Source organism: Stegostoma tigrinum, chromosome 4 (genome assembly GCF_030684315.1).
Source record: "Stegostoma tigrinum isolate sSteTig4 chromosome 4, sSteTig4.hap1, whole genome shotgun sequence".
In the NCBI taxonomy this organism is placed as follows: Eukaryota; Metazoa; Chordata; class Chondrichthyes; order Orectolobiformes; family Stegostomatidae; genus Stegostoma; species Stegostoma tigrinum.
Window position 1 is genome coordinate 3,106,499 of NC_081357.1, and position 18,330 is coordinate 3,124,828.

At 45.1% G+C, this 18,330-nt stretch overlaps 1 protein-coding gene across 1 annotated transcript in view; it reads right to left on the minus strand.

Moving 5' to 3' along the window:
* Positions 1-18,330, minus strand: part of LOC125452334 (dynein axonemal heavy chain 6-like) — a 920,763-nt gene that overhangs the window by 805,956 nt on the left and 96,477 nt on the right. The window contains exon 6 of the mRNA XM_059645527.1: positions 8,788-8,955. Within this exon, the coding sequence (XP_059501510.1) occupies positions 8,788-8,955 (168 nt within the window). The remainder of the gene's footprint in view (positions 1-8,787; positions 8,956-18,330) is intronic.

Here is an 18,330-nt window from a genome sequence, read left to right on the forward strand (position 1 = left end):
CCCCTGTGTCGAACTGCTCAATAACTGTTTAGACCCTCTTCCTGAATTATGTACCAACATCCTCCTTTCATAAACTGAAAGACAGATGTGAAGTACTCATTGAACACCCTACCAAAGTCCTCTGGGTTGCACAAATTGCCCATTATGTCCATAATGGGCCCTGCTCTTTTCCTGATTATTCACACTGCTGGGAGTGTATTAGAGATTCCCAAACAGTCAGAGGGGAAAAGAGGACCAGATATGTAGATAGTGATAATGGGAACTGCAGATGCTGGAGAATCCAAGATAATAAAATGTGAGGCTGGATGAACACAGCAGGCCAAGCAGCATCTCAGGAGCACAAAAGCTGACGTTTCGGGCCTAGACCCTTCATCAGAGAGGGGGATGGGGTGAGGGTTCTGGAATAAATAGGGAGAGAGGGGGAGGCGGACCGAAGATGGAGAGAAAAGAAGATAGGTGGAGAGGAGAGTATAGGTGGGGAGGTAGGGAGGGGATAGGTCAGTCCAGGGAAGACGGATAGGTCAAGGAGGTGGGATGAGGTTGGTAGGTAGGAAATGGAGGTGCGGCTTGGGGTGGGAGGAAGGGATGGGTGCCTCCCTAACTGTTCTTCCTCTCACCCATCCCTTCCTCCCACCCCAAGCCACACCTCCATCTCCTACCTACCAACCTCATCCCACCTCCTTGACCTATCCGTCTTCCCTGGACTGACCTATCCCCTCCCTACCTCCCCACCTATACTCTCCTCTCCACCTATCTTCTTTTCTCTCCATCTTCGGTCCACCTCCCCCTCTCTCCCTATTTATTCCAGAATCCTCACCCCATCCCCCTCTCTGATGAAGCGTCTAGGCCCGAAACGTCAGCTTTTGTGCTCCTGAGATGCTGCTGGGCCTGCTGTGTTCATCCAGCCTCACATTTTATTATCTCAGATATGTAGATAATTCACTGAAGAATATCTCCTTGATATACTGATAGGATATTTTAGGATTCTCCTTAATCTTACCTGCAGTGTTTATTCACATCCCCTCTTTACTCTCCTAAATAACCCCCTGCACTTTCTGCACTCCAGTAAGGCCACTATTGATCTGATCCCTTTAAACCTGTCAAAAAAAAGCACATCTTTACCTTCTTATAGAGTCTTAACAGACTTCGATAACCAGGCTTCCCTGGCGTTGTGCTCCTACATTTCAGAACATGTTGGGCCTAAGTTCTTGTCAATTCAATTTTGAATGCTTCCTCACCAGCAACAGTCCCAACCCCATCCTGCTGTCGATTTACCCTCAAGAAGGTGCTCTCCCATTCTACTTTGGCCAGATCCGGCCTTATTTTAATCTCTTTGGAGACCATCTTTTTCCTTTTCTGTAACAAAGTTATACTGTTCAAACGAATGCTATTTTAGTCACTAATACTAGCATGATCCCTAACTGATACCTCAAGTACCTTTCTGGCTTCATTCCCAGAATGAGGTTCAGCATTACACTTTTTCCATTCATTCATGGAATGACAGTGGCACTGGCTAGGCCAGCATTTATCCTACTTATACCATTCCGAGAGGGGAGTTAAGAGTCAACCACATTGCTGTCAGCCTGAAGTCACACATACCCCAGACCAGGTAAGGATGGCCATTTCCTTCCCTAAAGCACATTAGTGAACCAGGCGGGTTTTTCAGACATCAGCAATGGATTCATGGTCATCATTAGACTCTTAATTCCAGACTTTTATTGAATTCAAGTTCTACCATTTGCCGTGGGTCCAGAGCATTATCTGGGTCTCTGGATTAACAGGCCAGTGATAATATCACTAGGCCATCACCAATATATTTTCCCTTGTAGGACTTTCTACATGTTGATATGAAAAGCTCTCCTGAATATATTTAAAGAAATCAGCCCCTCTGAAGCATTTATATTATGGCTATGCCAATTAATGTTGGGGCAGTCGAAATCCCGACCACTGTTTTTACACAACTCAGTGAATTGTCTACATATCTGCTCCTCTACTCCCCTTGGACTGTTTGGGGGACTCTAATACACTCCCAGCAGTGTGACTGCCCTCTTTTTATTCCCATACTGTACTTACAAAGACTCACTTGACATCCCTTCCAAGATATTATCCATCCTTTCTGCAGTAACTGCCTCTTTCATAAACAATGCAACACCATGTCCTCTTTCACATCCTTTCCTGACCTGTCCATAGATCCTATGCTCCGGAATGTTGAGTTACCTGTCCTTTTGCTCCTTCAACCACGTTAACATTTCTATTCCATATGTCAATCCATGCCCTTAATTCATCTGTGTTAATTATAGTATTTGTAACACTAAAGTAGAAACTAGCCTCGCCTCACTTCCTTGAAACTCAACATGACCAAACTCCCTCTGCCTTAGTTCATTTACTAAAGTATGCTATGTCCATAGTGTCCCCTCCCACTAACAAACTAATTTAAATCCATCCCAACAGCATTAACAAACCATCCCGCAAGGATATTGATCCCATTCTGGTTCAGGTGCAGACTGTCGCACTTGTAGAGGTCCCATTTTCCCCAGAGGGCACCGACACTTAGCAAAACATTCATCTGTTCAATTCTCCTATTTCTGTATTCAAATCATTTCTCAAAGGATTTTGGTGTAGGGGCATGAGAAGTGATTGCATGTTATTCTCTGACTATAATTGGACAAATAATAGTAGAACAAAAGCAAAGTTGTTGGAAAAACTCAGCAGGTCTGTCAGCATCTGTGAAGGAGAAAATAGGCCCAGTGACCCTTCCTCAGAAACTGGACCCTTCCTCAGTCACCGAATCCAAAACATTAACTCTGTTTTTGCCTTCACAGATGCTGCCAAACCTGCTGAGCTTTTCCAGCAGCTTTGTTGTTGATTCAGACATAATGGGAACTGCAGATGCTGGAGAATCCGAGATAAGAAAGTGTGGAGCTGGATGAACGCAGCAGGCGAAGTAGCATCTTAGGACCACAAAAGCTGACATTTCAGGCCTGATTTACAGCATCTGCAGTTCTTTCTGTTTTTAAATAAGAATAGTACTCTGTGAGAACTATCCTACTCAGCTGGACAACAGTGAAGGGGCATTGCGTGCAGACAGTGTGACTAACCTGTGATGTAAGGTGTGTGATTTATGTATATAATAATACCATTATTTCTGAGTTTAAACTTTTGAATTTTGAATGAGTGGAAGATGGAATTTCTGTGTCTCTGAAGCGGTTTCCATGATTAGCTTGTCAGTACTTCTATAGCCATGATGATGTCTTTCAGAAAAAAAGTCTGAGAGAAATGGAAACAAACACAGAACTTACTGAAAGAGCTCAGCAGATCTGACAGCATCTGTGGAGAGAAATCAGAACTGACATTTCAGGTCAACCCTGGAGGAGTTTTGTGAAGTTAAGAAAATTCTAGGCTCAGTTATATGATGAATTGAGGTGGTTGAGTACAGTAATAGGATGCTGTTAGGATTGGTGCAGTTTTACATTGTGTTTTGAAATCTTTAAACATGTGTTACATGTTCAATTTATTTTAGTTTATTTTCATCTCATTTGTGTAATGAACTTTTGTATAATTATTAAAACAAAACACGAGAGGCCATTTTGTTAAAACCCAAAATAATGTATGATTTATTAAGCCAGGTTTCAGTCTGGGATTTGACTTGTCCAGTGATAACATTGGCTAGGATCACAACAAGCCTTGTTAAAGTTTTTGATGTGACAATGGGAACTGCAGATGCTGGAGAATCCAAGATAACAAAGTGTGGAGCTGGATGGACACAGCAGGCCAAGCAGTATCTCAGGAGCACAAAAGCTGACATTTTGGGCCTCTCTGATGAAGGGTCGAGGCCTGAAACGTCAGCTTTTGTGCTCCTATGATGCTGCTTGGCCTACTGTGTTCATCCAGCTCCACACTTTGTTATCTTGTTAAAGTTTTTTTTTCTTTATTCTTATATGGGATGCAGGCATTGAACTCTTGTCTATTTCAACGGGCAGTCAAAAGTGAACCACATTGTTGTGGGTCTGAAATTGTGTGTAGGCTAGGCCAGGTAAAGCTGGCAGATTTTCTTCATTGAAGGGAACCACAGGGTTTTTTTTTAATTAACTGCCAATAGTTATACAGCCACCAGCCGATGAGCTATGAATTGAGTTCCAAATATTATTGTGCAGAAATTGTGCCATCTGCTATAATGGGTGTCAAACCAAAGCCCACAGAACATTAGCCTGGATTCTACATTTCTAACCCAGTGACATGATCATTACACCATCCACTGCCGACAAGTTTAGAACAACGAGCAGGAACATTTATCTCTGTAATCGTCACTAGGACATAATTTGTGATTTTGATAGTGTCGTGGCAGGGGCAGAAGCCTGACTAAGGATTCAAATATGGAGTTCTGGGAAGGAAGGCAACACATTTGAGAGGTAAATACAAGTTCAAAGACCTGAGCAAGTTGGTGATGGGGTGGTAGATTGCATGACCCATGCAGTCAAGCGTTAGCTTACCAAAGGAAAGAGGGACAACACCTGAAGAAAAGGAACTATTTAGGCCATCAGCTAACATGAAGTGTAGGAGACAAAGCTGGATCACCAGCAGCTTTTGTGGAACATGAATCAAGGAAACAGAAGGTGGTCTCATTAACAACATGAACTCAAGGTATGGATAATGTAAGATAAAAAATATATAAATCAGCAGAAAGCAGATTCAGGATGGGGAATATTAAAGGATGTTTGGATGGGCTATTGGAAGAAAAGAATGGATAGAGGCAGTGATGGAGTGGTAGATTGCATGACCCACGGAGTCGAGGGTTAGCTTGTTGATACTATGTTGGAAGAGACAGAGGCCTAGCTGAAGAGGTTCCAACATGGAGTTTTGAGAGGGAAGGCAGCAGACTTTATCGTAGGGAATAGAAATTAAGACCATACCAGATAGAACAGCCAAGTTGACAGAGATAATTGTTTTGTTGGGACTAATATATCAAAGGTAGGATAAAACAAAAAATGAGGAATATTTATCTATTACAATTTCTTTCATACTTTGTGGGCCTGAAGAGGATGCTCAGAAGCCAAAGTGGTACAATTTCACAGGTCCAACAGCGACAAAGAAACTGGAGCAGACATTTCATCAGTGCCAGTGAATATATATCTACTAAAGAGCACATTTACTATGAGCTGTCTGCCCTTGGTGAATGAATTTCTTCCTTTCCCTCTCATTATGCATGGTTTCAGCCCTGATGTCCCCACCTGAGGTAGAAGGAGCCTGATCTATTGTTAACGTTTCTGGCCTGGAAGCCTTGGCTAACTGTCCCCTGGGAACATTCGGGTGTAGAGGACCAAGGCCTGCTGAGAGCCTCCTGTCCTGATGCAGACCCTCTCTCCTCTGCAGGCTTCAGCATCACAGGCAGTGGACAGGAGGAGGGGTTGGGCACCTTTGGAATGTCCTGAGCTAATGTTTCTGAGGAACCTGTATGTGGCCCCTCCTCTGGAGGGAAGGAAAAATCAATGTTTTAGATAATACCCTTCTTCAGGACTGGATGTGGGGCTAGGGGGAGCTGCAGAATGCTGGTGATACGTGGTGATAAGTGGACTCCAGATGCTGCCTAGATTGTTGTGTTCTTCCAGTCTCCTGTTTGCAGTCTTATTGCAGCATTTGCAGTTTTATTGTCTCTGGCGCCTCCTCTGTCTGGGTGCTTGAACACACTGTCACTCTGAGAGAAAAGGGCACCTGAAGTAGGGTTAAGGTTCCAATGCATTGAGTGCACATTTGAACACATGTCCACAGGCACTGAGTCTGCAGGACCCCCATAGTGGTGTCAGCCTATCTGTAACCACATGCATGCCAAGCTAACATGGAACTAAGAACTCTGGTGCATCCTCAATCCTTTGATCTGGCTTAGTGACTGATTATGACAAAACTGCTTGATGTTACTGGGTCTCCCTGTGTTTTTTGACGAAGTCAATAGTGTTGTCAAACAGAGAGAGTTAGGGATTCACATACATAGTTCTTTGAAAGCTGTGTCATGTAGACAAAATGTTTAAGAAGACATTCAGCACACTTATCATAATTGGTCATACCATTGAGTATAGGAGTTGGGATGTCATGTTGAGGTAATACAGGATGCTTGTGAGGCCACTTTTGGAGTAATGTGTACAGTTTTGGTTGCCCTACGTTAGGAGGGATATTACTAAATTGGAGAGGCTTCAGAAAAGATTTACCATAATGTTGCTGGGGATGGGGGGTTTGAGTTATTAGGACAGAGTGGATAGGCTAGTTCCTTTTTTCACTGGAGGCTGAGGGATGACCTTATAGAGGTTTACAAAATCATGAGGGGCATAAATAAGGTGAATAGCAAAGGTCTTTTCCCGAGGTTGGGGAAGATTCATAACTAGATGGCATATTTTTAAGGCGAGAGCTGAAAAATTTAAAAGGGACCTGAGGACAACCTTTTCGACACATATGTGGAATGAACTGCCAGAGGAAGTAGTAGAAGCAGGTACAGTTACAACATTTAAAAGACATTTGGATAGGTATATGAATAGGAAAGGTTTAGAGGGAAATGGGCCAAATGCAGGCAGGTGGAACTAGTCTAGTTTGGGGAACATGGTCGGCATTAACAAGTTGGACCAAAGGTCTGCTTCTGGTACTATATGACTCTATGACTCAAAAGTGGTTGAGACCATCTTCTACCTGGGGCTGAGCTGGTTCCTAGCATCCGGCAGTCCACTCACTGTACATGCTGTTGTGTAGTAGTAATTTCACTAGGCAACTAGTGCAAAGTGTCCAATATTCTGAGGACGTGTGTTCCAATCCTACCGTGGCGGATGGAGGAATTTAAATTTTAAAAATCTTGTTGACAGATGACCATGCAACCATTGCCAATTGTTTTAGAACCCTATCTGATTCACTGATGTTCTTTAGGGTAGGGAAATGCTGATGCTATTTGTCTGGCCTAAATGTGATTCTTGGCCCAAAACAATGTGGTTGACTGTTAATTGCCCTTTGAAATGTCCTAACATGCCATAAATCCATGGCAAAAAGGGATGGGCAATAAGTGCTGGCAAAGTCAGCCATGCCCACATCCCTGAGTGAATAATTTTACAAAAATCAACATGGGATGGTACTTCCCTGACACGCTGCAGAGATGTGTCAGTTCTGTGCTGACTAGACTGTGCTCCCAAGTATAATTGAGTTGGAGAACGCATTGAGATGGAAGTCTCTGAGCTCGTAGTGGGTGCAGGTGAAAGTCATGTGGGTGTATCCTCTGATGGTTGAATGGTTTCATCCTCAGGGATGGAGTTGAATGTGGGTGGAACTGAATTCCTTCTCTTTACAGTTCACTGGGTCCCACTAGTACCTGTATTTGAGAATTATCTGTGAAAAATGGGGTAAGAAGTTCAAGGTTAGAATGAGTCAGTACTGGCCTTAATGGAAAGTAGCTGGCACAGTACAGCACAATGAAGTTCACCAGCTGGTTGCTCATGGAGGTCTCCCATGACCCATTTCCCTGAATAACTGCAGTATTTTCTCCTGATACAGGGTGAAGAGCTAGCTGTCTACCATTACATCGCCTAATATGGCCTCTCAGCCCAGTTTTGACAGAGTTTTTCTTGGAATCTGACAAAGGGAGATTTTTTTGAGAAGGATGGAAGTGATGGGGGAAGCGTTAGTGGTGATGCAGGGATAGGAAGCATGATGGGATACCCTGACTGAGTGAATGAGTAGGATATACAGAGGGCAGGAAGGATTAGTCTTGTGGGAGGAAAAGGTAAGAGCCATTCAGTGAACATGCTGCATGCCATAGAGGCAGTTGCCATCAACAAGCTTTGGTGAGAGGTTTATGCTACAATAGACTTAAAGTGAGTAATGGTGGCCCTGTGAGTGTGAGGTAGCTGAAATAAGATGGTGCCATATACCCTTGTGGTGCACTGAAGGTCTGTAATCTTCTTTCAGCAATGCTAGACATTTCTTTTCACCCAGAATCACTGACTCAAGGCTGGCTCTGTTAGTATCTTGAACTCCTGTGGTAGTCTAGACAAAACAATGTTGCCCTTCTCTTGAAAACTTCATCCAGCAGCATCTCCAAGTCCCTGGCAATGAAACAGGATGCTAGCTTCCCTTTCGGCACTAATTGCTGAGTTCAAATGAACCATTGTAAGGGTCAGTTCCTAGCTTGCAGCTCCTGAATAGCTCAATATTTCTGCACTCCTACTCTACAATGCATAAGCTGGGTACCAAGTTGGCTGCTTGAATGATGAATGAGCTGAAGAGTAGATAAGTGCATGAGAAAAGTTGACACTAAGGTTTTTGAGTAGATTGTAGCTTGTGTTATGGGTGTTGCGGTTGGTTGGCTCACTGAGCTGGTTTGTTGGTTTGCAGTTTCATTACCCTGCTGGGTAACATCATCAGTGTAGCTTCCGATGAAACACTGTTGTGTTTTCCCACCTGTTATTTAAACTCTAGGGTCTGTTGGATTTGGTTATCGCATTTCTGGTTTTCCTTCGCAGTGGTGTATATATAGGTATATATATTACACTCACTATAGCAGATCACAAGCCATGAATTCCCTCCCCAAAAAACAGGAAAATTCAGACTAAAGGAGAGAGAATATGCTGAATTCAGATAGAGATTGATATCATTAAGGAAAAGAAGTTATTTGTGCAGTGGCTGAGGATAAACAGCAGTGAGGATACAGTGATGAAATTTAATCAGCTTTGGGAGGATGGTTGACAAAGAGAAGTCAGAGGTCTGAAGCAATATTAGATGCTCAAAGTACAGTGAAAGATTTTTTAAAAATTCCATTACCTTGGATACATAGGAAGCACTAATTGTCCAGTACTGTTTGTAGGATTTGGCTCTGGCTGCAGAAACAATTTGCAGATCATATGGGTTGTAACGAGCTTTTTGGTCATCCTGAGCTCTTAACAGACAGTACAGAAAGTCTCCTCTGTCATCCTCCGGAATTGTGGCACCCTGCAGTGAAAGAGAATCCCAAGGCATTTTGTACATATGTTAAAAACATGAGGATAGCCAGGGGGAGGGTAGGGCCAGTCAAGGATAAAGGAGGGAACTTGTGCTTGGAGGCAGGGAATATGGACAATATCCTAAATGAGTACTTTGCATTGGTATTTACTAAGGAGAAGGACATGGAGGGTAGTGTGATTATTGTGGGGCATTTTGAGGTTAAGAAAGAAGTGTTGGGTCTCTTGAAAAGCATTAAGGTGAAGGAGTCCCCAAGCACCGATGAGATCTATCCCAGGTAATTGAGAGAGGCAAGACAGGAGATTACTGGAGCCTTGACCAAGACCTTATATCCTTTCTAGGCACTGAAGACATCCTTGCGGATCAGTGAGCAGCTAATGTTGTTCCTCTGTTCAAGAATGGAAATAAGGATAATCCAGGAAAATACAAACCAGTGAGTCTCACATTAGTGGTTGGGAAGATATTGGAGAGTGTTCTTAGGGATAGGATTTTAACGCATTTGGAAGATCATGGCCTAACTAGGGTCAAATAATGTAGCTTTGATTTTTTAAATTTTTTATTTTTATTGTTATATGTACTCAAGTACAAAGGTACAGGAGTACAGTGAAAAGCACTGCTCCTTAAGCTTGTGGTTTCAAATAAACCTGTTGAAGTATAATCTGGTGTTGTGTGACTTCTTACTTTGTCCACCCCAGTCCAAGACTGGCACCTCCACGTCACAACTCACTGAAAGAGCACAATCCACAAGAATTCTCATTCTCAATGAATGGTGGGGGGGGGGGGGGGGGGTTCCTAGCACATTAGTGCAAAATATAAGGCTAAAATATTTGCAACATCTTCAGCCAAAAGTGCTGAGTGGATGGTTGTCGAAAATTGGGATGGATTAGGTCCAGTTTATGCCAATTTCCAGGAAAATTCATCTGGCAATCAATCCACCTCATATCCAATCATTTGATCACACAGGAAAGCAGGAACAGGGAATAGGCCATTCAGCCCCCTGGATAACGGGAACTGCAGATGCTAGAGAATCCACAATAACAAAGTGTGGGGCTGGATGAACACAGCAGGCCAAGCAGCATCTTAGGAGCACAAAAGCTGACATTTCAGGCCTTGACCCTTCATCAGAAAAAGGGGATGGGGAGAGGATTCTGAAATAAATAGGGAGAGAGGGGGAGGCGGACCGAAGATGGATAGAGGAGAAGATAGGTGGAGACCAGAGTATGGGCGGGGAGGTAGGGAGGCGATAGGTCAGTCCGGGGAGGACGGACAGGTCAAGGGGGCGGGATGAGGTTAGTGGATAGGAAATAGAGGTGCGGCTTGAGGTGGGAGGAGACCAGCCCAGCTTGTCCCCGCCTGCCTAACCAGTTCTTCCTCTCACCTATCCCTTCCTCCCATTTCTAGCCGCACCTCCATTTCCTACCTACTAACCTCATCCCGACCCCTTGACCTGTCCGTCTTCCCCGGACTGACCTATCCTCTCCCTACCTCCCCACCAATACTCTCCTCTCCACCTATCATCTCCTCTATCCATCTTTGGTCCGCCTCCCCCTCTCTCCCTATTTATTTCAGAATCCTCTCCCCATCCCCCTCTCCTGATGAAGGGTCTAAGCCCAAAACGTCAGCTTTTGTGCTCCTGAGATGCTGCTTGGTCTGCCATGTTCTTTCAGACCCCTGAGCCTGCTCTGCCATTTTATACAACCATGGCTGATCAAAACATAGTATCCTTAATAAGGCAAGGAGCCCAAAATTACACAGAGTACTCATGTACTAATACTCATATCCTGCTAACCTGATCTTGTGTCTGACTAACCATCAGAACTCATGTCTAGCTGACCATTAGAGGACAACTGACCTTGTTGCCAAATGTGCATGAAGCTTCGAGTGATGGTTTGCAATGTTAATTTTCATCCATAAAGCAAGAAGTGATGAAGTATAGAAGTCTGATTGCTCCTCATGTTTTACACTGATTTCATGTTTTTATACCAGTTTTCATATTCCAGCTATTGAGATTTGCTTTAATGTTTGACCTAACTCATTAACAGGAAGGTCAGTATAAAGTTCAGTGCAGTTTTTTGGTTATACCTTTTCAGGAATTATATTGTAGCTTTCATCCAGCTCCAACGCCCCCAGCTTTTATGTAAATATATTGCATTGTATTTCCTAAAGATTGGTTGCCATGGCAAGCCTGTCTGGCAAAGCTATAGAAAAATGGCTTTACTCAGTCAATGTATTTTCTCCAACAGAGTGACAGAGAACACTGAATGAGATATACTATAGCAGTAAACATGAATTTATTTTCAAACTAAACTGCAAGTCTCATATGTAATCAAACTTCATATCTCAGCACCAATAGATCATTTGATCCCATGTATCACTATCATCAAATTGTGATTATTCATTCATTCATTTATTTATTGTCACGTGCATCTAAGTACAGTGAAAGGCGTTGTTTAACAGTAGTACAGGCAGATCATAGGGTGAAAAAAATAATTGACAGAGGCATACAGGTTACTTCGCATAAGGTACGCTCTAAGCAAGATCTACATTAGCAAGATAATAAAATGTGAGGCTGGATGAACACAGCAGGCCAAGCAGCATCTCAGGAGCACAAAAGCTGACGTTTCGGGCCTAGACCCTTCATCAGAGAGGGGGATGGGGTGAGGGTTCTGGAATAAATAGGGAGAGAGGGGGAGGCGGACCGAAGATGGAGAGAAAAGAAGATAGGTGGAGAGAGTATAGGTGGGGAGGTAGGGAGGGGATAGGTCAGTCCAGGGAAGACGGACAGGTCAAGGAGGTGGGATGAGGTTAGTAGGTAGATGGGGGTGCGGCTTGGGGTGGGAGGAAGGGATGGGTGAGAGGAAGAACAGGTTAGGGAGGCAGAGACAGGTTGGACTGGTTTTGGGATGCAGTGGGTGGAGGGGAAGAGCTGGGCTGGTTGTGTGGTGCAGTGGGGGGAGGGGACGAACTGGGCTGATTTAGGGATGCGGTGGGGGAAGGGGAGATTTTGAAACTGGTGAAGTCCACATTGATACCATTAGGCTGCAGGGTTCCCAGGCGGAATATGAGTTGCTGTTCCTGCAACCTTCGGGTGGCATCATTATGGCACTGCAGGAGGCCCATGATGGACATGTCATCTAAAGAATGGGAGGGGGAGTGGAAATGGTTTGCGACTGGGAGGTGCAGTTGTTTGTTGCGGACTGAGCGGAGGTGTTCTGCAAAGCGGTCCCCAAACCACCGCTTGGTTTCCCCAATGTAGAGGAAGCCACACCGGGTACAGTGGATGCAGTATACCACATTGGCAGATGTGCAGGTGAACCTCTGCTTAATGTGGAATGTGATCTTGGGGCCTGGGATAGGGGTCAGGGAGGTGGTGTGGGGACAAGTGTAGCATTTCCTGCGGTTGCAGGGGAAGATGCCGGGTGTGGTGGGGTTGGAGGGCAGTGTGGAGTGAACAAGGGAGTCACGGAGAGAGTGGTCTCTCCGGAAAGCAGACAGGGGTGGGGATGGAAAAATGTCTTGGGTGGTGGGGTCAGATTGTAGATGGCGGAAGTGTCGGAGGATGATGCGTTGTATCCGGAGGTTGGTGGGGTGGTGTGTGAGAACGAGGGGGATCCTCTTTTGGCGGGGGCGGGGTGTGAGGGATGTGTTGTGGGAAATACGGGAGACGCGGTCAAGGGCGTTCTCGATCACAGTGGGGGGAAAGTTGCGGTCCTTGAAGAACTTGGACATCTGGTATGTGCGGGAGTGGAATGTCTTGTCGTGGGAGCAGATGCGGCGGAGGAATTGGGAATAGGGGATGGAATTTTTGCAGGAGCTCGAACAGTTCATCCACTTCACCAACACCTTCCACCCCAACCTTCAGTTCACCTGGGCCATCTCTAGCACATGCCTCACCTTCCTGGACCTCTCAGTCTCCATCTCAGGCAACCAGCTTGTAACTGATGTCCATTTCAGGCCCACCGATTCCCACAGCTACCTAGAATACACCTCCTCCCACCCACCCTCCTGCAAAAATTCCATCCCCTATTCCTAATTCCTCCGCCTCCGCCGCATCTCCTCCCAAGATGAGGCATTCCACTCCCGCATATCCCAGATGTCCAAGTTCTTCAAGGACCGCAATTTTCCGCCCACTGTGATCGAGAACGCCCTTGACCGCGTCTCCCGTATTTCCCGCAACACATCCCTCACACCCCGCCCCCGCCACAACCGCCAAAGGAGGATCTCCCTCGTTCTCACACACCACTCCACCAACCTCCGGACACAACGCATCATCCTCCGACACTTCCGCCATCTACAATCCGATCCCACCACCCAAGACATTTTTCCATCCCCACCCCTGTCTGCTTTCCGGAGAGACCACTCTCTCCGTGACTCCCTTGTTCACTCCACACTGCCCTCCAAGCCCACCACACCCGGCACCTTCCCCTGCAACCGGAGGAATTGCTACACTTGCCCCCAGACCACCTCCCTGACCCCATCCCAGGCCCCAAGATTACATTTCACATTAAGCAGAGGTTCACCTGCACATCTGCCAATGTGGTATACTGCATCCACTGTACCCGGTGTGGCTTCCTTTACATTGGGGAAACCAAGCGGAGGCTTGGGGACCGCTTTGCAGAACACCTCTGCTCAGTCCGCAACAAACAACTGCACCTCCCAGTCGCAAACCATTTCCACTCCCCCTCCCATTCTTTAGATGACATGTCCATCATGGGCCTCCTGCACTGCCACAATGATGCCACCGAAGGTTGCAGGAACAGCAACTCATATTCCGCCTGGAAACCCTGCAGCCTAATGGTATCAATGTGGACTTCACCAGTTTCAATATCTCCCCTTCCCCTACTGCATCTCTAAACCAGCCCAGTTCGTCCCCTCCCCCCACTGCACCACACAACCAGCCCAGCTCTTCCCCTCCACCCACTGCATCCCAAAACCAGTCCAACCTGTCTCTGCCTCCCTAACCTGTTCTTCCTCTCACCCATCCCTTCCTCCCACCCCAAGCCGCACCCCCATCTACCTACTAACCTCATCCCACCTCCTTGACCTGTCCGTCTTCCCTGGACTGACCTATCCCCTCCCTACCTCCCCACCTATACTCTCTCCACCTATCTTCTTTTCTCTCCATCTTCGGTCCGCCTCCCCCTCTCTCCCTATTTATTCCAGAACCCTCACCCCATCCCCCTCTCTGATGAAGGGTCTAGGCCCGAAACGTCAGCTTTTGTGCTCCTGAGATGCTGCTTGGCCTGCTGTGTTCATCCAGCCTCACATTTTATTATCTTGGATTCTCCAGCATCTGCAGTTCCCATTATCTCTCACCTCTACATTAGCAAGGTCAGCATTAATTCAAGTTAGTCCATTCATCAGTCTAATGACGACCAGGAAAAAAGCTGTTCTTGAACCTATTGGTGTGTCTGTTCAAGCTTCTGTGTCTTCTGCCTGATGGAAGGGGTTGTAGGAGAGCATTACCGGGGTGCGATGGATAGTTGATGATATTGGCGGCCTTTGCATGGCAATGAGCCATGTAAATGGAGTCCATGGCTGGAAAGTTGGCTTCCATGATTGTCTAGGCTGTGCAACCACCTTCTGTCATTCCTTCAGGTCCTGGGCAGAGTAGTTGCCACACAGGCCGTTATGCACCTGGACAATATACTTCCAATGATTTGATACCTATCAGATCACATGTCTGATTGCCCATCTCATCTCATGTAAACCTGACAATCAGATCTCATGTAAACTGATCACTACAGCCATCAGACCTCACATCTAACTGACCATGAGACCTCACATCTGATTTTGACCAGATACCATGTCTGACCGACCTTTAATTCTCAGGTCTCATTGGTCAACAAATTTCATATCAGACAAACCATCACCCTAATACCCTACTCACCATCTGATCTCTCCATCTGTTTGACTGGCCATGACAAATAGCATGTTTCACAGCCAATCAAATCTCACATCTCCCTGACCACCAGCTCTCATGGCCGATTGGCAATCAGAACTTATATCTAGCTGACCATCACAACACATGTCTGATTGACTATCAGACCTCAATGTTCAACTGACCATCAAATCCCATGTCAGGATCACCATCAGATCTTGAAAGTGAGAGGAGGAAAGTTTAAGGGAGATATGCGTTGAAAGTTCTTTACGCAGAGGGTGGTGGGTGCCTGGAATGCGTTGCCAGCAGACGTGGTAGACACATACACGTTAGCATCTTTTAAGGTGTATCTAGACAGGTGCATGGATGGGCAGGGAGCAAATGCACACAGACCCTTAGAAAATAGATGACAGGTTAGACAGAGGATCTCGATCGGCGCAGGGTTGGAGGGCCGAAGGGCCTGTTCCTGTGCTATAATTTTCTTTGTTCTTTGTTTATCTCATGTCAGACTGACTAGCTGATCTCATATCCTACTGACCATCACTCACATGTCTAACTGACTATCAAATCTCAGATCCCACTGGCTACCACTGTCATTGCTTACTGATCCTTGGAGCACGTGTTTGACAGACCAAGAGATCTCATCTCCCACTAATCCTCACTTTAATACCCAGCTGATCAGGTGATTACATGTTCCACTGGCCATCAGATCACATATCTGGCTGCCATGAACAGATTTTATATCTCATGGACCATCAGATCTCATGTTCAAATCAAAGTATCAACTGATCTCATGCCTGACCTACCATCTGATCTCATGTCTGATTGTCCAATGCTTATGAGTAGGACTATTAGACCTCACTTCTCACTGACCATCAGGTCACATATCCAACTAACCATAAACAGATCACACATCTTACTAACCATCAGATCACATATCATAAAGGCCATCAAAAATAGGAACAGGAGTAGGCCATTTGGCCCATTTAGCCTGCTCCACAATTCAAAAGGATGATGGTTGATCCAATATTCTTCATATCCTGAGTGATAATGGGAACTGCAGATGCTGGAGAATCCAAGATAATAAAATGTGAGGCTGGATGATCACAGCAGGCCCAGCAGCATCTCTGGAGCACAAAAGCTGACGTTTCAGGCCTAGACCCTTCATCAGAGGGCTGATGAAGGGTCTAAGTCCAAAACGTCAGCTTTTGTGCTCCTGAGATGCTGCTGGGCCTGCTGTGTTCATCCAGCCTCACATTTTATATTCTTCATATCCCCTTCCTTTTAATAATCTTTGATTCCCCTACTGATCAAGAATCTATCTACCTCAGCCTTAAATATGCGCATAGACTCTGCCCATACAGTTCTCTATAGCAAAGAATTCCAAAACACACAACCCTCTGAGAGAAGCAATTCCTCCCATTTCAGTCTTAAATTGATATTCCTGAACATGAAGCACTCATGAAAGATTGCATGTTTGTGTACCATCAGGTCGCATCTCTGACTGCTCATTAACAGATCCCATGTCTCTTGAACCATCAGATCACATATCTGACTGCCCATGAATATATCAGATATCTCACTAAGCACCATTCTCATATCTGACTGCTCATCAGATCACATGTCCCACTGATAATCAGATCTTAAGCATCACTGACCATTAGATTTCAGGACCAACTAATCATCTGATCTTATGTCTGACTGACTACCACCATCTACATGTCTGACTGACCATCAGATCCCTTACCCACCTGATAATCAGATCACATTTCTTACTGGCCATCAAGCCCCATATCTAACATGTCCTTCTGGCATCATTTGTCATATTTATCTGACCATCAGATCTCATATCTAATTGACCATCAAAAGATCTCATTTGTGATGGTCCCTCTGCTGTCATGTTTTACAGACCAGTAATTCTCATGACCCACTGGCCATCAGGACTCATGTTTAATTGAATATGTGGTCTTATGTGCAACTGACCAGCAGATCCCTTACCCAGCTGAAGATTAGATCATATGCCTTACTGGCCATCAAAACTCATATCTAACTAACCGTCACTGTCATGTCCTGTTGGCACCAAATCTCATATCCATCTATCACTCTCACATCTGACTAACCATCAGACCTCATGTACTAAAGGTATCATGAACCATCTGAATTTAATTCTAATGAGGAGAGACAACTAGACCTGGGTGTTCTTGTAGACCAGTCACTGAAAGTAAGCAGCTTGAAGACAGAAAGAACTGCAGATGCTGAAAGCTAGAATCAAAAAATGTGGAGCGAGAAAAGCACAGCAGGTCAGACACCATTCGAGGAGCAGGAAAGTCAACGTTTTGGGTCAGAAGAAGGATTCTGACCAGAAACGTTGACTTCCCCGTTCCTTGGATGCTGTCTGACCTGCTGTGCTTTTCCAGCTCTACATTTTTTCACTGGAAGTAAGAATGTAGGCGCAGCAGGTGGTGAAGAAAGCAAATGGTATGTTGGCCTAAAAAGTGGCAGATGGAATACAATATGGGAAAGTGTGAGATTATACACTATGAAGAATAGAGAATAGGAAGAATAGAGCCATTGACTATTTTTAGATTGGGGAAAATCTCTGGAAATCTGAAGCAGAAAATGGACTTGCGAGTTCTCGTTCAGTATTCTCTTAAGGTTAACATGAAAGTTTAGTCGGCAGTTAGAAAAGCAAATGCAATGTTAGCATTTGTTTCAAGAGGGCTACAATAGAAGAGAAGAAATGTACTGCTGAAGCTGTTTAAGGGTCTGGTCAGACCACATTTGGAATACTGTGAGCAGTTTTGGACTCCTTTTCTAAGGGAGAATGTGCTGACCTTGGAGGGGGTCCAGAGGAAATTTACATGCATGATCCCAGGGATGAAGGGCTTGTCATATAAGGAGCAATTGAGGACTCTGGGTCTGTATTCCATGGATTTTAGAAGGATCAAGGGGAATCTCATTGTGACTTACAAAATACTGAGAGACCTGGATAGAATGGAGTTGGAGAAGATGTTTCCACTAGTAGGGGAGACTAGGACCTGAGAGTGCAGCATCAGAGTGAAGGAACAACCCTTTACAACTGAGAAAAGGAAGAATTTCTTCAGCCAGAGGGTGGTGAATCTGTGGAACTTATTGCCTCAGAAGGATATGAACGCCAAGTCATTGAGTTATATTTAAGACAGTGATAGATATGTTCTTGATTAATAAGGGAATCAAAGGTTATGGGGTGAAGGCAGGAGAACAGAGTTGAGAAACATAACTGCCATGACTGGCAAACGGCTGAATTCTGCTTTTACATCTTATGGTCTTCAAAGCAATAGAAAACAAGTGCAGGAGCAGGAATGTCTAGGTGCAACTATACAGGGCCATGGTGAGACCACACCTGGACTGTATGTGCAGGTTTGGTCTCCTTAATTGAGGAAGGCTATGGAGGGAGAGTAATGAAAGTTTGCCATATTGATAGGTGGGATGCAGAACAAAATTGT